We start from the raw sequence: 18703 nt of genomic DNA on the forward strand, positions 1-18703 counted from the left end.
CCCCCCCCCCCAAGGAAATCAGAGAGCCCACAAATAGGTAAGTAATACATACATGAGGGCCGGAAGGAGAGGACACCGTGTTAGTGGCGGCCCAGCTTGACAGACCATCCGAAAGCTACAAATTAAACAGGCTGGTTAGTGACGGGATTAGAGGATTCATTCGGGGAAGGCTGGATGGCCCACGGGAGTCATCCTCTTCCTCTATCCGGCACCCGCTGCTCCTCCTCCAAGGAGCCACAACAGTTGTGGGAAAGACGTGTGCTCCGAGTCGGAGAAGCCTGGCTCCGTGGCCACCACCTGTGTGACCTCAGGCAAGTATCCTGCCATCTCTGAATCAGGATCCTGTCTAGAGAACAGCACCAAGCCCACCTCCAGCAAGAGGGAGAGGAAGGGCCCACACACTCGGCTCTAGTGAGGCACTGGATGCTGCCCCTGCCCCTGGCAGCCCTTTCACGTGCCTTTCCTGACCTTCCAAAATCTGCCTACCTGAGGGACACTCCTGCTCCCCATCAGAGAGGGGCTTTCTCCCATCCTTGCTGGGCAGGGTTCCCGAGCAACTGCAGGTTTCTCAGCCTTCTTGCCTCAAGAACCAGGGCATCACATGGCTCCCCAAAACTTGTACCAGGGAAACCTTAAGAGTCTTCCAGTCCCACCCTGCCACCCTATGCCACCAACTTTCTGCATCGGACCCTTGCTTGCTGTCTTCAGTACAGTAACTCGGTACTTATGGTGTACTTATCCCTGGAGTTGGGGACTCCAGGCAGGAGACCTGTTCAGAGAGCACCACAGTGGGCCAGAGGGAGGTGACAGCGGTCTGGGTAGATGAGCAGCAGACAAGTCAAGGAGATGCAGTCTCAGCAGAGAAGGTAGCAACGGCAAAGGCAGGAGGAGAAGGAAGCAGATGGTCCAGGAAGGACAAAGAAGGCAAGGCAGGAGAGGTGGGGGGTCAGCAGGATCCAGAACTGCCAGGCTGGTTGGTCTCTCTCCTCTTTTGAGCCCCACGCAGAGGGCTCCAGGAAGAGTCCATAGGAGGTCACCCCCCAGGCCCTTCCTCCCTTCCTCAGCAGAAAGAGCCCTGGAGACACTTCCCAGAGGGTCAGGAACAGCCAGAGAAGGACATGGAGGATGCAGCCCTGCTGGCACCTGGAGGAGATCAGGGGACTCGAAGAGGCCACCCTGCTCTTTAAAGGGAGCATCACTGCAGGGACATCAGAGCCAGAAGCCTGGGCAGGAGGGCACAATGGCCCAAGGGCACCAGCCAGGCCCATTGGCCATGTGTTGTTGGGCATGCGCGGCCCCTGGAATAGACTGGATGACCTCCCCGTGCAACCCCCCAGCCGGGACAGAGACAGGGCCCAGCCCCTCCCATTCTCCTCCTGAAGCCCACAGAAGCCCTATTGTTATTTTTACTACAGTCCTTTTTTAGAAAGGTGAGAGGGAAACCGGCAGTTCACCCGAGCAAATGGGAGAAAAAAGAACACACTAAACATAGTGCCCCAAAGATCGAATCCAGCTTCAGAAATTACACGTTCCCCTTTGGGATGCGGGCATAATTTGCTGCTCCAGTTCTGGGAGTGTGTTTCCACCTTCATGGTGTCCCAGAGACTATAACTGGAGCAGCAAGCTCAAAATTACCCCAAGCCTGGGAGCCTAGGAGCCTGAGGGCCTGGGAGCAGGCCAATCCCTGCACTTCAGCCCGCGGGCGTGGGGAGCAGGTCAGTGCCACCTTCTGGTGTTTCCTCCACTCTGGCCTGCCAGGCCTGCCTCCTCGCTAAGCCCACGCCCACCACACACACACACACACACACACACTTACACACACCTCACCACATAAACACAAACACATTCCACCTCACCACACACACATATATCCATGCACGTGCGCACCCGCACGCACACAGTCCCACTTGCAAACCTCTGCCCAGATTCCTGCCTCCCAGGCAAGCCCTCCTCTCTCCCCTTTTCTAACCCCACCCAGCCTCCTCTGAGGCCTCCCTCCTGCAACCTCCTGGAGGGCATCCCTGATTATTCAAGCCCAGGCTGACCCCAGGTCCAGGAGTCCCTGATGTTGGGTATCCTAGTTGCTAAAGCACCTCGTCCCTGTGACATCACTCAGTGGAAGTCTGATAGACACCTCCCGTCTCCCCAGGATCCAATTCCCCAAGTGTTCTCTCTCTTTCTCTCTCTATCCCCACTCCAGAAATTCTCCCCTAGAGACCTAAAGAGGGGACCACACCCACACCGGTCCCTGAGAATGCTGGCCGAGAGTCACCCTAACACGCCAAGTGGGCTCTGCAGGCTTCTCCATGCCCAGAGAGGGGGCAACATTGGGGGTGCAGACCACCATGTCTGCTTTGAGCTTCGAGACCCTCGCTGGGCCTCAGCTGGGGCAGCAAGCCCTGCACATCTGCTTACTGTTTTTCTTTCCATCTTTATAATCATAACACCCAGAACTGGTTTAACTAGAAAAACAGATTCATAAACAAAGGCCCTAGTTGTTTGTTTGTTTTGTTTTTAAGTAGCAATGGAGTCAGAATCAGGGACAGAAGGAGAAAAGGATGGAGAATGAAATGTGGGTGGACAGCAGTTTACTTAGTTGGAGGCAATGCCCACCTGCTCATTATTTTCCTGTATTTTCCCAGTTATATCAAATGAACATGTGTCATATTTATGATCAGATAAAAATGAATATATCCATTTTTAAAGTGGAGACCTGGGTGGAATCAAGTGTGCTCTCCTTCTGTGGGGATCTACCTAGGCCTGCCTCACACTCAGCAGTCAAGGCCACCAACAAGCCTAGACACACACCTCTGGCCAACACCCTCAGAGCTTGTCCACTCTCTTGTTCCCATCGTCCCCACCTCCCTTGCACACTCGCATGCATGCCATACCACACACACACACCACACACTCAGGGACCCATCTGACACCTACACAGAGGACAGCCTGATGGACCAAGAACAAACAGTGGAGCTGATCTGCAGGAATCCCACCCCCACCCCAGCCCACTTCTGCAGAGAACAGTTCAGAGAGGCCAGGCACCCGCCTACACAGGGTCTCCCCGGCCCCAGAGATGGGTGCCGGCCCCGAGCCCCAGGAGGCAGATCTGCCTCATCCACCCACTTTGTCATCTCCAGAACTGACGACTCCTGACACCAACCAAGACACTTCTGAGAAGCAGAGGACTTCTCTGCACGCCAGCATCAAGAATCTCAGGTGACAGTCTCTACCTGGGCAGTGGGCTCATCCCAGCACCTCCGCAGATGATGGTGAGACTTTCTGAGCAGAAAGGTATGAGCAAGGAAAGAAAGGGCGAGATCTGAGAGAACAGGGCCAGCTGGAAAGGAGCCCGAGGCCAGCGCCACAACTGGGAGCCACTGGGAAGCCATGGGGACAGGGTTGGGGCGTCAATCATGAGAATCACACAGGCTGGCCAAACAGGAGCCAGGCGAAACCTAAATTCTGCCAAAATCCTTGTTCCGCCAGTTCCTATAGGCCAAGGCGTTCCATTCTATCTGCTTTGTGGGGGAGGGGGGGGTCCCAGCCAAAACTACCTGACAAACTATTACAACTGGAGCCCACTGCCTCCCTGGTCAGCCCTGGAGAGGAACCCCCAAGTGCCAGGAGGGTGAAAAATTTCTTGGATCTGCCAAGTCAGATCAATAGATCTCAGAGAAAAACACAATATAAAATCAGACACCAGACTGGGGGCTTCCCTGGAGGGTCAGAGCTCCCTGGAGACCAGGGCTGGTCTCACTGCTAGATTTTGGGCTCCTTGAGAATAGGGGGGCTGTCTCCATCAGTTTGTTCAGTAAGTCTCTGTCCAGCTGGGGGTTTGCACGGGGAGGTCATCCAGTCTATTCCCTGGGAGCAAGCTGGTTTGCCCTCCTCCATCTCCCCACTCACCTCTCAAGTCAGGTGAGACCACCCACACACACACATACACCATGGTGCACCTCCAACCAGGAGCCAGCTCTCTGCTCCAGCTCCTCACCATTCTGCCTGGCCAATAGCTCTAGCCAGAATGGCCATGCGCTCTCCACAAAGAGCCTGGGGCTGGTCCTGGCTCAGACCCCAGCCCCAGTTCCCTTGTGTCCACGCTGGGAGGACGTCCAGACTAGCCTCCTTACTGTCTGCCTCTGGCTGTACTTGTAGCCAACAGGACCCAAAATAATCCCTTCTCATTCAAATCTGCAGACATTTTGAGGGCAACACTCATAGAACAGAGATCCGCTGGGCAGCCCACTGAGCAGGGCAGGAAACAGGAGCCAGGATCAGGCAGTCCAGAGTTTGGGGCAAATTCTCTGCCTAATTCAGCCCTAAACACCCAACCAGACCAAAAGGCATGAGCACAAAATTTAGCTAACCTTCCTATTGAGCCATCTGAAATGTCCATCTGGGTTTCCCCAGCCAGGAAAGGGTCCTCCTGAGACCCATACAGACACAGGACAGGCCACCCATCCATCCATCTATTTATCCATCTATCCATCCATCCATCCATCCATCCATCCATCTGTCCATTCACCCATCCATACAGACTTTCACTGAAGACCTCCTCTACGGCAGGCCCCATGCTGGGCACTGAGGATATAGAGAGGAAGGTACCCCAATCACTGTCCTGAACTTAGTCCAAGGAAGATGCTGACCTTTAGAGGACCTAGGGCAAGTTCAGTAACTGAGATCTTCCAGGCAAAGGGGAGGAGCTAGGGAAGACTCCTCAAAAGAGATGACCACACCGGTGTTGAATCTTAAAGACCAACCAGGAGTTGAGCAAGACGGCAGAGGCCAAGGTTACCTTAACAGAAAGATTGGCAGCTCAGACCTGGGGACCCCTGGAGGCTGGGGAGACAGAGAGCTCGGGGCTTCTGATGTCTTCTTAGCACTAGGAAACTACAGAGCAAGACCTTAACTGACCCCAGAGATGTTCCCCTGGAAGTAGCAGAAAGATGAACGAATGAGAAAGGGGTAAACAGCCCTAAATGACCCAGGGAAGCCCTGTAGATGTGACCTGAGGATCCTCAGCCCAACCCACACCCAAGTTGTTCTCTTCCTCTCCAAGCTGATATTTGATAGTTTAAAGAACACGGACCTCTCTGAAGTGCCACCCCATCCTGAGCACATCTGCAGTCTGGGGGCCTGAGGACACAGGGCTATCTACACGGGCTGGAAGATTCAGGCAGCCTGGAAGCTCTGGGAGCCCGAGGGTGTCAGAGATGTCATGCAATATGTGGCCAGCATCATGTGGAGCCCAGAGAAGAGGGTGACAATGTGACAGTCAGCAAGTTCATGGCCTCTGCCCCCAGTTGCAGGAAAAGATTGGGTGGCCTCAGCTCTGAAGGATCCAGAGCCCCTCTAGACCCAAGGTACAGAGAGTGCCCTCCCTCCCAGGTTAAAGATGTCACAGACCTTGGGCTGTGTCATTTACCATTGCATCTAGGTCACCAGCAGGCTCTAGGTAGCTGAATATAGCAAAGGATCGCTCTGACTTCCTCAGAGTTGAAGACCCTTAAAATAATGTCCCTCTCCTGCCCCTCTTCCTTCCTGTCCCTGGTGGAGGGGAACAAGGTAAGATGCATCACTAGCTTGGAGGTACCTCCAAGGTGCCACCAAGTACCAGCCCATGGAAGAATCCTCCTCCCAAGAAGAGGTCTGCCCAGGGGAGGGTGATGGGGCTAGAGTACCCAAGACCGCCCAGCCCTCCGTCCCTACCTTCCTTCTCCTTCATGTCTCTCCACTCTGATTTACTGAGTGATCTCCAGGGGGAAACCCTCAACATGGCCCCAAAGGTATCAGGCGCAAGCTTCCAGGAAAACGAATTGAGTCTTTCCCTGAAGACCACAACTCCCTCCCCTTCAAAGACTGAAAGCCCCCATCTAGGTCCCTCCACCATGCAGTAACCAGCCACCAGCGTGCAGAGGGAGACATTCTCTAATGGCTGTGTGACAATAAAGCACGGAGAGCAGGAGCAAGAAGAGATGGGGAAGAGGAGTGTAGGGGGAGGGGAAATCCAGGCCAGCCACTGGGGGGGGAGTTGGCCTCTGTCCCATGGGGCCCTGCGCCCATCCTACCTGGATGGGGATGAGGGGCTCCTTGTCATCGATGTCAATGAGCACATCTTCTCCAGGACTGAGTAAGCTCACATCATCTGCAGGTAGAACCGTGTCCAGGCTGGTGAGGGACTCGGCCGGGGAGCTCGGACAAGACCCCTCGGTCTCTCCACTTCCTCACCTCTCAGTTCTCCCCACTCCTCTTTGCCCTGTCTCCCAGTTCTCTCTCTCTCAACTCTCCTCGCATTCCCACCCCCTCCATTATCCCCCTACATCTCCTCCCTCGTCACCTCTTCCCTCGACTGACCTTCATTTGGACCCATCCCTCCTCAGCTCCAGGAGGTTCCCACCTCTGGTCTAGCTGACCCGAAGCCACTTCTCACCCAGACCCCCCAAAGAGACAAGCTTCAGGATGCCTCTCAGCTGGGAGGTGCTGCCTGCCCTGCCCCTCTGCCCTGGCCCCTCCAGGCAACAATCCTGCCCCCTACCTGGGCCGCCCTGTGGGGACGGACTCTCCGGTGAGTAGGGGTCACACAGGAAGCTCTCCAGGGAACGGATGGTGCACTGGCCCACTACAGGCCGGCGACCAAACTGGCGGTTATCAATGACCTTCACCACGATGGGGGGACAGTAGAGTTCCTCCCTGGGCAGCATCTAGGTGGAGGAGAGGGAGAGTTTGGATACCAGCCTGAGCCCATTTCTGGGGAGTCTCAGGGAAAGAAGGGAGGGCCCTTCACAAGCAGGCGCGAGGAACTGGAAAGGACCACAGGCCATCCCCAATAGCCAGAAATCCAATATGGCGGACGGCAGAAACCCAGGAGCTGGCCAAGGAAGCAGAAGCCACACACCTTGCTCTCGAATGCTTATGTGGAGGCTGGCTTCCCGGATAGCTTTACCTTCCAAATACACCCAGCTCAGCCTGCAGCTCAGCAAGGCTACTTACTCTCCCTGAGCTCGCGTTGGCCGGGGAGAGAGAGAGGGGAGTTGGCCCAGGACTCCACATTTCTTGCAGACAGTCCCCCCCAAGTGGATACTCTAGAGTTGGCTTGCAGACCCAGATCCTTCTCCCCCACCCCCAAAGCACTTTGAACACAACTTGAAATAATTTATATGCTCTCCTTCAGTGGCGGCTTTGGCTCAGCCGAGAGGAGGCTCCTGTTGACAGCCACTGGGCCTGGAATTCCTATAGCGCTTTCATCTCACAGAACATTTTCCTCTCCTCAGACTTGCCTCACGCTGCCGGCCACTAGGCCCAGGCAGCACAGGGAGCAGGAGAGGGCTGGGGGACGGAGGCCCAAGGAGCAAGCACCTCTAATGGGTCCAGGCCAGGCCAGGGTCAGGGTCAGGGCAGCTTGGGAGGAAGCGCTGGGGGGTCAGAGCCCTGGCAGGTCCCTGAGGGGAGCTCCAGAGACCGTCACCTGTCCTGGAAGGAAAACCAGCCGCTCTTAGAAGCTTCTGCTAATCCAGGATTGGGTGTGAGGGAGGAGGCCAGCCCCATTTGTCTGCTCTAAGGACAGGATCTTCTAGTGAGGAGAGAAGGAGCGTTTTCCCCATTTTCACAGGAAAGTGAGGCAGAGAGATGACCTGAGCCCCTAGGGATCCCGCAGGGAGCCAAAGCTCAACCCCTCGACTGCCTGAGGCCATGAGGACACTCTAGCCCCTAGGACTCTGGGAGGGGACAGAGTGGGGACTCACCACTTCCATGAAGAGGGTGCAAACATCAAAATTGGGGTTCTTCCGGAGGTTCCTGATGACACAGGACTGCACCGCCTGGCCCCCGCACTCCACCACGAGGCTGGGGGAGGAGACGCTGGCCAGCTGGTAGCTCTTCATGTTCCGCAGACCCCATGCCAGGATCTAGGGACAGACAGAGGGGATGGCTGGGAAGGCCCAGGCCCTGGGGAAGACTGGGGCCAGGAAGGCAAAGGGCCAGGCTGCCCCCAGCCCCCGCCCCCACCCCGGGCCAGGCTCACCTCAATGGCCGTGCGCTGGAGAAGTGGTTTGATGTTCTGGGGAACCACGTAGACATTGGCCTCCCTCTGGGGCGGCGGGTAGGGCAAGTCTGTGTCCTCGGACTGCAGGGGTCAGCAAGTGGACAGGAGACAAAGGCGGAGAAGACCAAGCCGAAGATGTAAGAAAGGACAGAAAAAAATGATGTGCACAGGGAGACACAGAACAGAGACCCAGACCCAGACGTGGGGTCAGGCAGGCAGAAGTGGGGGAGCTGTCAGCCTCTGCAAGGCACCACCCTTTCCAGGATTACCAAACGCCATCCCCCAGGTTCAGGTCACCCCATTTCAAGTGAATAGCAAGCTTCACCTCCTCCCATATTGCAGGCTCTGGTGACCAAGAGCAGCTCGGGGTCTCCCCAACCCCAACACGCACGATGCACATGGGGCCTGCTTCAACCCAGAACATCCACGTGCCTCCCTCTATCCTGCTTCTCCTGCCCCCTGGCTCAGATCCCACTGGGTTACCATCCCCCAAACCCACATCCACACCCGGACACCTTCCAGCCCCAAACCTGATCTCTCACGCCTGTCCCCCATGAGGACAGAACATTGTATACCAGAAGAGCAGAGCAATCGATAAAAGAGAAAAGGAGATACATGTTCATTATGTCTGGAACACATGAACTCTCACTAGGACTACTGGTGACACCTTTGTGACCATTAGAGTAAGACATCCCTTTCTCAAGACAATCTACTTCATGTCAGAAAACTGTCATATTTTAAAAGTTTATTAGGACAAGACACTTTACTGCCACCTACTGGAAAATTTTTATAAAAAAATATAAATTTATGATGTTTGTGTTAGAAATTGCACCCCCTTAGACACAGTTGCCTTTGTACAGTGCATAACCTGCCCATCCATACATGGAGGCCATAACATTCAGGAAAGGTTGACTATAATTAAAAGGGCTGTGCTGAGCATTTTACAGAGCTGGCTTCCTGTAATCTCATTTAATCAACCATGGAATCATTAGAGTCATTCTCCAAGTAACTAGCTTTGGGTTTCTTCTGAAAGGATAACACATGCATCTACAGATGCTCTGTCATAGATGGTGAGAGAAGCTGAAACAGAAAAAAATACCAGCTTCATGAAACCTCACAGCCAACCCAAGCCATCCTTTCTGTCCAAGGACACTCAGATGACGCCATGCTTCTCTGACCTGTAGCAGTAGTAATAAGCTCTGTTCTAGAATCAGACAGACCTGGACTCCAGTTCCAGCTCTGCTATTGCCTAACCGTTTGACCTTGGGCAAATCACCCAACCTCAGTGACTCAGGATCCTCCTAAAGATCGGGGATAGCAATATTCTTGTGAAGTTGCTCTGAGAATTAAACGAGACATTTATATAAAGAGTACCTGGCACACAGAAGGTGCTTAATAAATGGTTGTGACCGTAATTATTACTACAATTGTCAGTGCCATTGTTTTTACCATCAGTACCGGTGTTGCTCTTCCCAGGATGACTTAAGGACCGCAGGGCCACCAGAAGCATTAAAATGCCACAGCAATGCTGGCATTATAAGCAGGGACGCCTCAGTTTCCTCCCCCACCCACATTCTGACTGGCTGAGGAGGGCTGATGTCCAGGGCTGCACATCACGTTCCCGCCTGCTCGGCCACTGCAGTAGCCTGGCTGCTCGGGCCACCCCTAGTGTGATGTCCACCACGGCACTCCAAGGCCACCAGCTACAGGTGGCTGTGAACCGGGGTGGCCTCTCTAAAGGAAGGCTGTACTTCAAGACCCACTCATGGCCTGATGGTGGCCTCTCCTGGCTGATGCCCAGCTCACCGTGGGGCCAAGATAAAATAGGGACAAAGGGATCAAGGAGGGAACAGCCCTAAGCTCCCTGAGAAGGACAACCCGTCGTCAATACATTTCCCCCGGAACGTGTCCCCTCTGTGCTCTCCTTTTCTCTCCCTCATTCCCCAACTCCATCTTTCCTCGCCAGCCCCCAGAGCTCCGTGGTGACGACGTCCTCGCCATGTGCAGAACCTGCCCGCGGAGACCACAGCCCTGGCGGGTTAAGCGCTAGTACCGTGTGCAGCAGACCCTGGAGGAAGAAGGCAGGAGTGCACAGCTGCAGGGCGCCGGCCCAGCGGAGGCAGGAGGAGGAAGCAGAAACAGAGGTTAGAGATGTGTCCATCAGCAGCTCCCCACAAGACGCACCAGACACATCCACGGCCCCCTCCAGCCACATCCGGTCCCCAGGGATCCCAGGACATTCTGGCCCCCAGGCTGGTTCCACCACCTCCTTGGGATCCCACCTCTGTCCCACCCACTCCACCACACAAGCTGCCACCACACTGTCCCCCCAGCGCCACGTGTGTCACACCTTGGCTCCTGGAGCTCTTCCTTCCCCGACCCATCTCTCTGGAATCCATCCGCGCCCTCCCCTCTGCGGGCCTTCTCCCGCCTCCTCCTCTCCTTCCTCTCTTCTCTCTTCCTGTCCCCACCCAGGGCCTCCCTGTCCAGCGCCTTCGGCTTCCCCCCAGCACCCCATCCTGGAAACTTCTCTCTCCAAAGTCAACACTCACCTCCTAGAAGCTCAGCCCAAAGTTCACTCGTGGGTTCCCACCTCTCCCCCTCCACAGCATCTGCCCAGCTGACCCCCATCTCCTTCCTAAAGCCACCCCTCTGGTTCCACACTGCTGTCCCTCCTGCCCTCTGATGCTAAGTCTCTCCCTGGGCAGCCTCCCCCCGCTTCCTCCACCAGCCCTGAAATGCCAGGGCTCCTGGGTTTTCTGTTCCCACTTGTCTCTTCTCAGCCCCATTCCTAGAATCTTTCTGCTCCGTTCATCCACGCACCTGAAGGGCCGCTCACACTGAACTTGTCCAACACTAGACTCTGCTTTCTCCCTTTCAATGCCATCTCAGAAACTGGCCCCAACAGCCATCTAGACAACCAAGCCAAAAAAAAAAAGTGCCACCCTGGGTTTCTCCTCCCCTCGTCACTAATCTCTCTCACACCCACCCTGTCTTCTTCCTGGGCTCAAGCCAGCACCCTCTCTCTCGGACTCACTACCATCCAGAGTGGTCTCTGTGCATGTGAGTTGGCACACCCACTCCCTACAAAAAGTGCACATGTGCTTTGCAGCCAGTCCGGGTTTCCAAAAAATGCCACCCTCTGCTTACACTCCTGAAATCCCCCCACCCTGGCAGGAATAATGCGAATTTCTTTAATGAGGCTTCCAAGGAGGATGCCAGGGACCTGGGGAAGGGCTGTCTAGGGTCCCCACCAGATATGTGTGGGGGGTCAGCTGGCAGTGGGCAATGTGGGCCTGGGCCGGGAACCCTACCTGGGAACTCTGGGAGGAAGAGCGAGGGCCCTGGGGAATGAGCAGGTGGAGGGAGCCTAGTTGGGACTGTGTGGAGAAGGGTGCAGGTGGAGGGTGGGCCGGGAGGTGCCCAGGATGTGCCAGAGTTCTCTGTGGGCCTGTGCGCCCACACCCCGTCATGGTAACACTTTCTGGAAATATCTCTGAAATGCTGCTCTCTCCCCTCTCATCCCACTGCCACCCCCAACCCAGGCTGGGGCCCCTTTCCAAGGAGGCTCCCCGTTCCTGTTGACTTCTCTGATCACATCTCTCACCAGATAAACTTCCCCTCCAGGAGCCCAGATATTGATGAGCCACCTCCCAGAACGTGCCGACCCCCACAGCTTCCAAGCTCTAGCAGGTAGCCAGAGGCACCAGGCTCTCCTTAGCTTGGAGGCTTGGAACTCACTGGACCCTGGGTCTGGAATGAGCTTCTGGCTACTTCATCTGGTGACCTGATCTGCTTGGACTTCAGATGTCCATTTAAATCTTCCCTATGCCCTGAGCATAAGCCAAAGCTCCCTCACGGCTCCCACAGCCACGTGGACTTAGTCCCACTGAAAGACACATCTATCCCTCTGCACCATTCTATGTATTCATATGACTGTGTCCCTGGTGAAACTGGCAATTCTGTACAACTGGGATCACAGCTAAATCCCCCACCTAATAAATGAATGATTATGGGTAGATTACTGAAGGAAGGGAGGGAAGAAGGGCAGACAGAGGAAAGAGTGCAGGAAGAGATGGATCAAAAAATGATCCCGACACACACCTTCTCTCCTATCTGCTCCATCCCGGCCCTTGGGTCCCCGCCCAGCCCTGCCTCCCCTGTCTGCTCACCGCCGTCTGTCTGCATGGGTCTGCTCATCTGCCCAAATCTAACACAGCTTTCAAAGCCTAGGTCAAGTTCTCCAGGCACCCAGAAATCTCCCCAAACACTCCAGAAACTTCCCATAACCCTACTCTCTGACATCTTTCAATCCTAAATGAGCCGGGCCCCACCCACAGTTCGCGCGATCCTAACCAGTCTCTGATCATCTCACCCATGGAAGTGAAAGAAATAGAAAGTTGGTGGTCCACTTTCAGAATATTTAACCTTGATTGGATCCAACTGTAGCCATTTAATGAGAGCCCATCTCTTTGCCCACCCCAATTTTAACATCAGCTCATCGAGTAGATGATAACTCCAAGCTCCTCCAATCTGGGCAAGGGGCAGTGCTGCATTAGGGATAAAGGCGGGGCCTGCCTGCCCAGGGGTGCTTGCTAGCCAGGTGGGGCAGTATGCGCTTCAGCGGAAGTCACGTTGGCCTTGCCCACCCACTTCCAAGGTGTTCCACTTTCCATTCTTGCAGCACCTTGGAGTCTCTAACAGGAGTCCTAAGCCCATGCAGAGACGGCTCCTGAGCACCCCCTTTCTCATCTTCTCAGACAAGGTGCTGTGACCCTTATCAGACCCCTATCAGCATGGCCAGGCAGGGGCGGGGTGCAAACTGCAAGCACAACTAGGACATCCCGATTCACTGTCCTATGGGTGACGGGGACTCCAAGGACAGCCATACCACATAAGCCAATTAGAGGGAACCAGCCCATTCCTGGCGTACCCTGAACGCAGGGCAGGCAGACCTGCAGCAGCTACAGTGGTGGGCCGAACGGGCAGGAAGGATGTCCACCAAGTTGGCTCAGATCAAGAGGACTCCAAGGACAGCGAGGCTCTCCCCACAGAGCTGAAGCCACCTGGAGGCCTGTCAAGGTGGCACCACAGTGGACAGATGCTTCTTGCCAGGACAGAGTAGACGGGGACAAGCCTCTCCAGCCACCTAGCTGTCCCATCACCAGAAGTCTATAGACCCCACCTTGCCCAGTGGGAAAGAGTCAGGGGACCCTCTGGACATTCACATCCCTGTTCCTCGGGGAGCTCGAGGCAGGGGGCAGCCAGGCGGGCTGGGAGGGCTCCATTGTCTGCCGGCCCCACCCAGCTCCTTAGGAGCAACATGCTGCTCTAATTACACTTCCCAGGAAAAACAGTGTTTCAAATTAAGGCCTTGGGGGAGGAAGAGGGGGATGGGGGACCATTGGGCTTATTTTCCTGATTGCAAAACATCAAATTTTTCCTTTTGGTGGATGTAGGGGTGCAGGACGGTACCTCCAGTACATCTCAAGTGAGAGTCACACACCTTGTCTCCTGGATTGGGACGGACACATGAGGTGACATCTGGATGGCCCCTGAGCCAGCCATGAAAACAGTCACAGAGCATGTGATCCCTCCTAGGAGGGCGTCCCTGCCACGCAACCCTGGCATGGTCAGGACCGCAAGCCCCAGGGGTCCTCTCTACGCGTGCTCCACATCCTAAGGGCCCTGGTTAGAAAGGATCCCAGCAGCACCTCTCCTGCCCAACGTGTGTGCGTGTGTTCTCGCGAGTGTCCACATGTACACACGCTCGCACGTGCATGCACACACTCTCCAGTTCTCAGGAAATCTGAAATTGCGTTTCTTTGAACTCCTTCCCCCTGGCAGTGAGGACCGCCTTTGTTCTCAGGGACAAAAAGAAAAAGAACCAGAGGAGGGCTCAGAGGAGGCGGGAGAAGGAGGGAGGCGGCCAGGGAGCACACAGAGCAGGGCGAAGCCCAGGGAGGGCAGGAAGAGGCTCAGAGAGGGAAAGACAGACAAAAAGGCCCTGAGGACAGGGGACCTCCACACGCCCTCTGAGACTCCAGCCTCCAGTGCACAGGGCAACATTCTACTTCCCCCGCAGAGAGCCTTGGAGAGTGGCCTTCACACAGGCACCCAGCCTGGAGAAGGGAAATTTTGTCACCCCAGGCAGTGACACAGCCCCAGCCCCAGGCACTGCTGCCTGCACCCGCTCCCTGGGCCCTTTCTGCCTATTCAAACACTAGCTCGGTGTCACTTCTTCCAGGAAGCTAGCCCCGCTGTCCTGCTCTGGGAGCCCACAGCTCTGGGAGACAGCAATGCATCTAACTCACAGGCACGTGTGAATCTTTGCTGCCCTGGCACAGATGTTCTCCCCACAGGAGGGGCCATCCGGAGTCCCCGGCCCCATCTGCTCCTCCAGCCCCCTCTAGTCTGGTCCCCCATGACGGTGACTATCTCAGAAGCCTCCTTCCTAGCTGGTTTCTCCCCCAGTCCCTCCCTCCCCAACACGCACCGTGCAGTCAGACAACTTCTAACACCCCCGTTCTGCCCTCCCCACTCTCAGACTTTCCAGGGCTTCAGGAAGGCTCAGGTAGTCCCCAAAGGGATGAGGCTGGGGCCTGGGAGGGAGTGGATGGGAATCAATGGCAGGAGCTTGGCAGGAGCTTGGCCACAGCACGGAAGACAGAAGAATACCACCAGGGCCTTGGACTCCCCGCAGGACCAACCCAGCAGCAGCCTTGACCTGCCCCCTCCCACCTCAGGGGAGCCAGAAGACCAAATAGGACCCTCATATTGGTATGAAGCTTGGCCTTGGAGTGAGTGGAAGTAGACTGAGCTATGGGGGTGGGGATCATCTGGAGGCTTGTTCCCTGGACTAGATGACACTCCATTCATCCAATTGGACCCCGGGCCTTTGAACCTGCTGGCTCAGTCCAGCCCTGTGCCCAACAGACCCCAGGACTTGTTCTCCCCTGGCTCTGCTGACCCACAGGAGGCCTCAGCCTGTGGCCTGGCTGGCCCTGCAGCAAGACACTTGGCCCTCTGAAGGATCTGGACCAAAAGCTACAGTTTTGATTTGCTTCCTGACAACCAGACCGCAGTTGGATCCCTGTGCTTAGAATCTGAGCCTTTACTGCTCTATATGACAAATCCAGTTATGAAGGATTCTAACTTTTTTTTTTTTTTTAATAACTCATCCCTGGGCTGGGTCTTCTTCAGAGGAGGCTGTGGGTTTTGGCCACAGAGTGCTCTCAATCAAGAGCGAGGGCTCCGTGCTGCTTCCCTGGACCGGGCTCTGCCTCCCTTTCCAAATCGGCAGTCTTTCGCAACTGCAGCCAGAAGCTGGAGGCCGCCTGTCAGGCGCAATCACGGCCAGCTCACTTGGCGGACCCCACCTCAGTCTGGGAGTGAAGGAAGTGAGGTAAGGGGCGCGGGGCCTGCAGATCCCACATCCTGGTTCTGCGCTTCAAGTCTAAATTGCACTGAAAATGTCAAACGGTGTCCGCTCCCAGCCTGGGGATTCCCTGATGACAGGAAGTAGCTGCCCTTTTCCCAACTGGCCCTCTGACCAGGGCTCTCATTCCTGTCTCTCTATCCAACACTCTGCTGCCCGCTCACTCATCATCATCCCCTGACCCATGCACAGGAGGCCGAAAGAGAACGTGCTTCTCACGCCCAAGGACGTGGCTCTCTTCACGTAGCTGTAGCTCTAAACTTCTTCAAGCGCTAGGAGTCCACGTTCCATCCACCTCCTAAACTCCCATGCTGGTCCGTGGCCCCTTGGGCCAAAGGCGTGTTTCCACCTTGCTAAGTGCTGCACAGATGTCTGGCTAATGCTGTCTCCACCAGAGAGGCTTCCTTGACTATTCTGAGCCCTGCTGAACATTTTAGTCTTACAAACATGCCACCTGGTAGTCAACCAGCTAGAACTTGAGTAGCCTGGGTAAGTCTGGCCCTCCCAAGAAGGCAGCAAGCCTCTGAGGTGACACACACCCTGGGACACTCCCCAGGCAGCCCAGGACCCACACAGAGCTTGAGGAATAAAGCCCAGATAGGTCCCCATATGACAGGTGCCTATTGGCACCAGGAAGCTAGAAGACTCTGGGGTATGGACAGGGAGGCTGGACAGCTGGCCTTCACCTCCCTCTGTGTCTGCCCACTGGTCCCCAGCCACAGGCCACAGCTCCAGTCCAGCTCACCTCATCCAGGATCCTTGATGTATCCTGCACCTGGACCACACCATCGAATGTTCCACATCCAGGAGATAGTGCATGAGGAAGAGGGAGGTAGAAGTCTCCATTAGTAACAGGGAGAGCTAATCTGGGCCAGAGATCAGCACCCCAGACACCATCACCAAGAGGAGCCAATGAAAGGCCCCTCCCGGCAAGGGGAGAATGCCGTGCTCCCAAGCCACACCCTCCATGATGTCCGAGAAAGAAGATTCAATGGACCTGAGCCAGAGGGACATGTGGGAAAGACTCATGCCCAAGCGTAGAGTCCAGGCAGCTCCAGAAGTGACCGGAGAAGGGAAAGTAACAGACAGGTGGCAGAAGGACCTAGAACCCTATGAAGCAACCCCGGGAGGAAGTCGGGCCTGGGCCTTGGAGTCATTGCTCCTGCAGGGCAAGTGGACCTGGGGGACCAAGGGGGACAACCTTGAGTCTCCAGGGCTGGCAGAACTGAGAGTCGAGCTGGGAGAGGACAGAAAGGGAAACTAGCAAGAGTCGGGGGAGAAGCGGAGGGCTGGGGTGGCAGAGGCGGCCTCGTGCGGTAAAGACTGTCTAAACCTCGGGTGGACGCCTCACAGGGGCAAATGAGGTGTCCGAAAGGAGCCCGCACAGCTGCACCTGAGCCTGGTCTGGAATAGCATAAGGAACTGAATAAGCCTGGTATCTGTGTTTTCTCCCATGGCCCCCAGGACAGGGAAGGAGGGCAGGGACAAGGGGCTGAAGCTGCCATTGCTGGGAGAAAACAGTGTCCCATGAGAAGGAAAAAGTTGGAAAATCCAGTCTAAATCAGGGCTTCTGAAACTTGACGTGCATCAGAAGCTCCCGCAGGGCTGGGAAAGCAGAGGTTGCTGGGCCACGCCTCGAAGCTGGCATGAGGAGGACCCTAGGTGACGCAGAGGCTATATCGGGCCCTCACTTTCTGAATCATGGGGTGCTAAGAGCCATAGCCAAGTAGTATGATGCATGGCATTTTTGGTTGAAAGGTGATGCCAGCAAGCCATTGAGATGATATGATTATGTTAAGATCTGCATTCAAATGGATATTAGACCCCTGCTGTCCACCTTGGCCTGCTACTTTGGAGCTCTAGCGGGACTCCCAAAGAGTTCCCATTGGTTGGGAAAGTGCGGTAGGAGGGAATTCCGGGGGAGGGATTTCCTGTTGGGGTAGTGTGGACCGGGAGAACGCCGCGTGTATGGGTTGGCATATTTCCCGGGAACATACAGGGCATTGGCGGGAGTTTCAAAAATAAAGTTTGTTCCTGTTTGAGTGGCTCGTGATTTTGTGCCCAGCCAGACTGCGGCAATGGGGTTAAGTCAGTGGCCCCAGGTGCACATTAAAAGTCCCTGGGCACTCCTGGAAGGCACCAAGGCCAGGGCCGCACACCACAGGTTGTGTTCTCACTTGGTCTGGAGTGGGACAGGAGCACTGATAAGCTTTAAAGCCCCAGGTGACTCCAAAGCACAGCCCAGCCAGCAACCACAGCTGGATGATCATGAGGCCTCTGCAAGGTGGGAGTCTCCGATTCTCAGATCTCTCAAGGAATAAGGGCTGGCGAGGTGGAGGCTGGGTGCAGAGACCTGGAGTGCCCCAGCCCCGCCCACCCTGCCCTGGGGCCCACCCAAGCCCTCCCCTGCTTAAGGAGCTTTCCCTGGGACTCCAGGCAAGGCAGTGTCAGAGCGGCTGACCACCCTCCCTAGAGCCAGAAGGGGGTTAAGACACAGGGAGGGTGGAGCTTAGCTTAAAGAAGGAAAGATAAGAACAAGGCTTACCTCAAAGCCAGGAATATGGTAGATGGCCGGCTAGGGTGAAGAAAAAGAGGGCATCGATTATGCGCTTGTCACCCAAAGACCTCAGCCCCCTCCTTTCTGCCCCAGCCCGGCAAAACATGAAAATGACCACCATGGAATGTGTCAGGATTCAGACAGGCCAGGAGGCTGCAGACCCCGTTTCCTGGGAGAGGGAGGGGTGCAGGGGAAGCTAAGTGTCCCCTCCAGACACGTCACCCAGAGCAGCCCTCCTTTCAATTTACACGTTGGGGTTCACATGATGCCAAGAATAAGTCTGAAGGCAGAGCAGGAACCCAAGCCTCTTGGTTCACAGTGGCCACACAGCCGCCCAGGGCCACACAACTAGGCCATGGCGGGGCCAGCACTGGAACAAGGATCCTGCCCTTGCCTGTCCCATCACAGCAGTTAAGACCCCACCACCAGACCACAGAGGCCCTCCTCCCAGAGGCCACATCAGGATATGACCCAGCGCAGAATAAATCCAGGGATGAGAGGACTCAGACATTACAGACTCCCAACATTCTACCCCAGTGATTGATGGAGTCCTGATTTGGAGCTCAGAAAAGATGGGCAAAATGGGTCTCACTAGGAGGCCTGATTTTCAGAAGAGATTGCCCAGAATCCCACTGGGCACTGGCAGCAGGTGGGGGGATCCTGGCAG

General features: G+C 55.6%; 1 protein-coding gene across 24 annotated transcripts in view; it reads right to left on the bottom strand.

Moving 5' to 3' along the window:
• Positions 1–18703, bottom strand: part of Dysf (dysferlin) — a 208332-nt gene that overhangs the window by 57181 nt on the left and 132448 nt on the right. For 8 of the 24 annotated variants that reach the window (XM_048804125.1, XM_048804129.1, XM_048804128.1 and 5 more), the window contains 8 exons: positions 18025–18054; positions 16225–16254; positions 10095–10136; positions 8021–8122; positions 7743–7904; positions 6536–6701; positions 6069–6145; positions 53–115 (listed from right to left, as the gene is read on the bottom strand). In XM_048804125.1, coding sequence (XP_048660082.1) covers positions 53–115; positions 6069–6145; positions 6536–6701; positions 7743–7904; positions 8021–8122; positions 10095–10136; positions 16225–16254; positions 18025–18054 — 672 coding nt within the window. The remainder of the gene's footprint in view (positions 1–52; positions 116–6068; positions 6146–6535; positions 6702–7742; positions 7905–8020; positions 8123–10094; positions 10137–16224; positions 16255–18024; positions 18055–18703) is intronic. The other 16 variants (XM_015479534.2, XM_015479532.2, XM_015479528.2 and 13 more) reach the window with 3 other exon arrangements.

This window comes from Marmota marmota, unplaced genomic scaffold, assembly GCF_001458135.2.
Source record: "Marmota marmota marmota unplaced genomic scaffold, marMar, whole genome shotgun sequence".
Classification (NCBI taxonomy): Eukaryota; Metazoa; Chordata; class Mammalia; order Rodentia; family Sciuridae; genus Marmota; species Marmota marmota.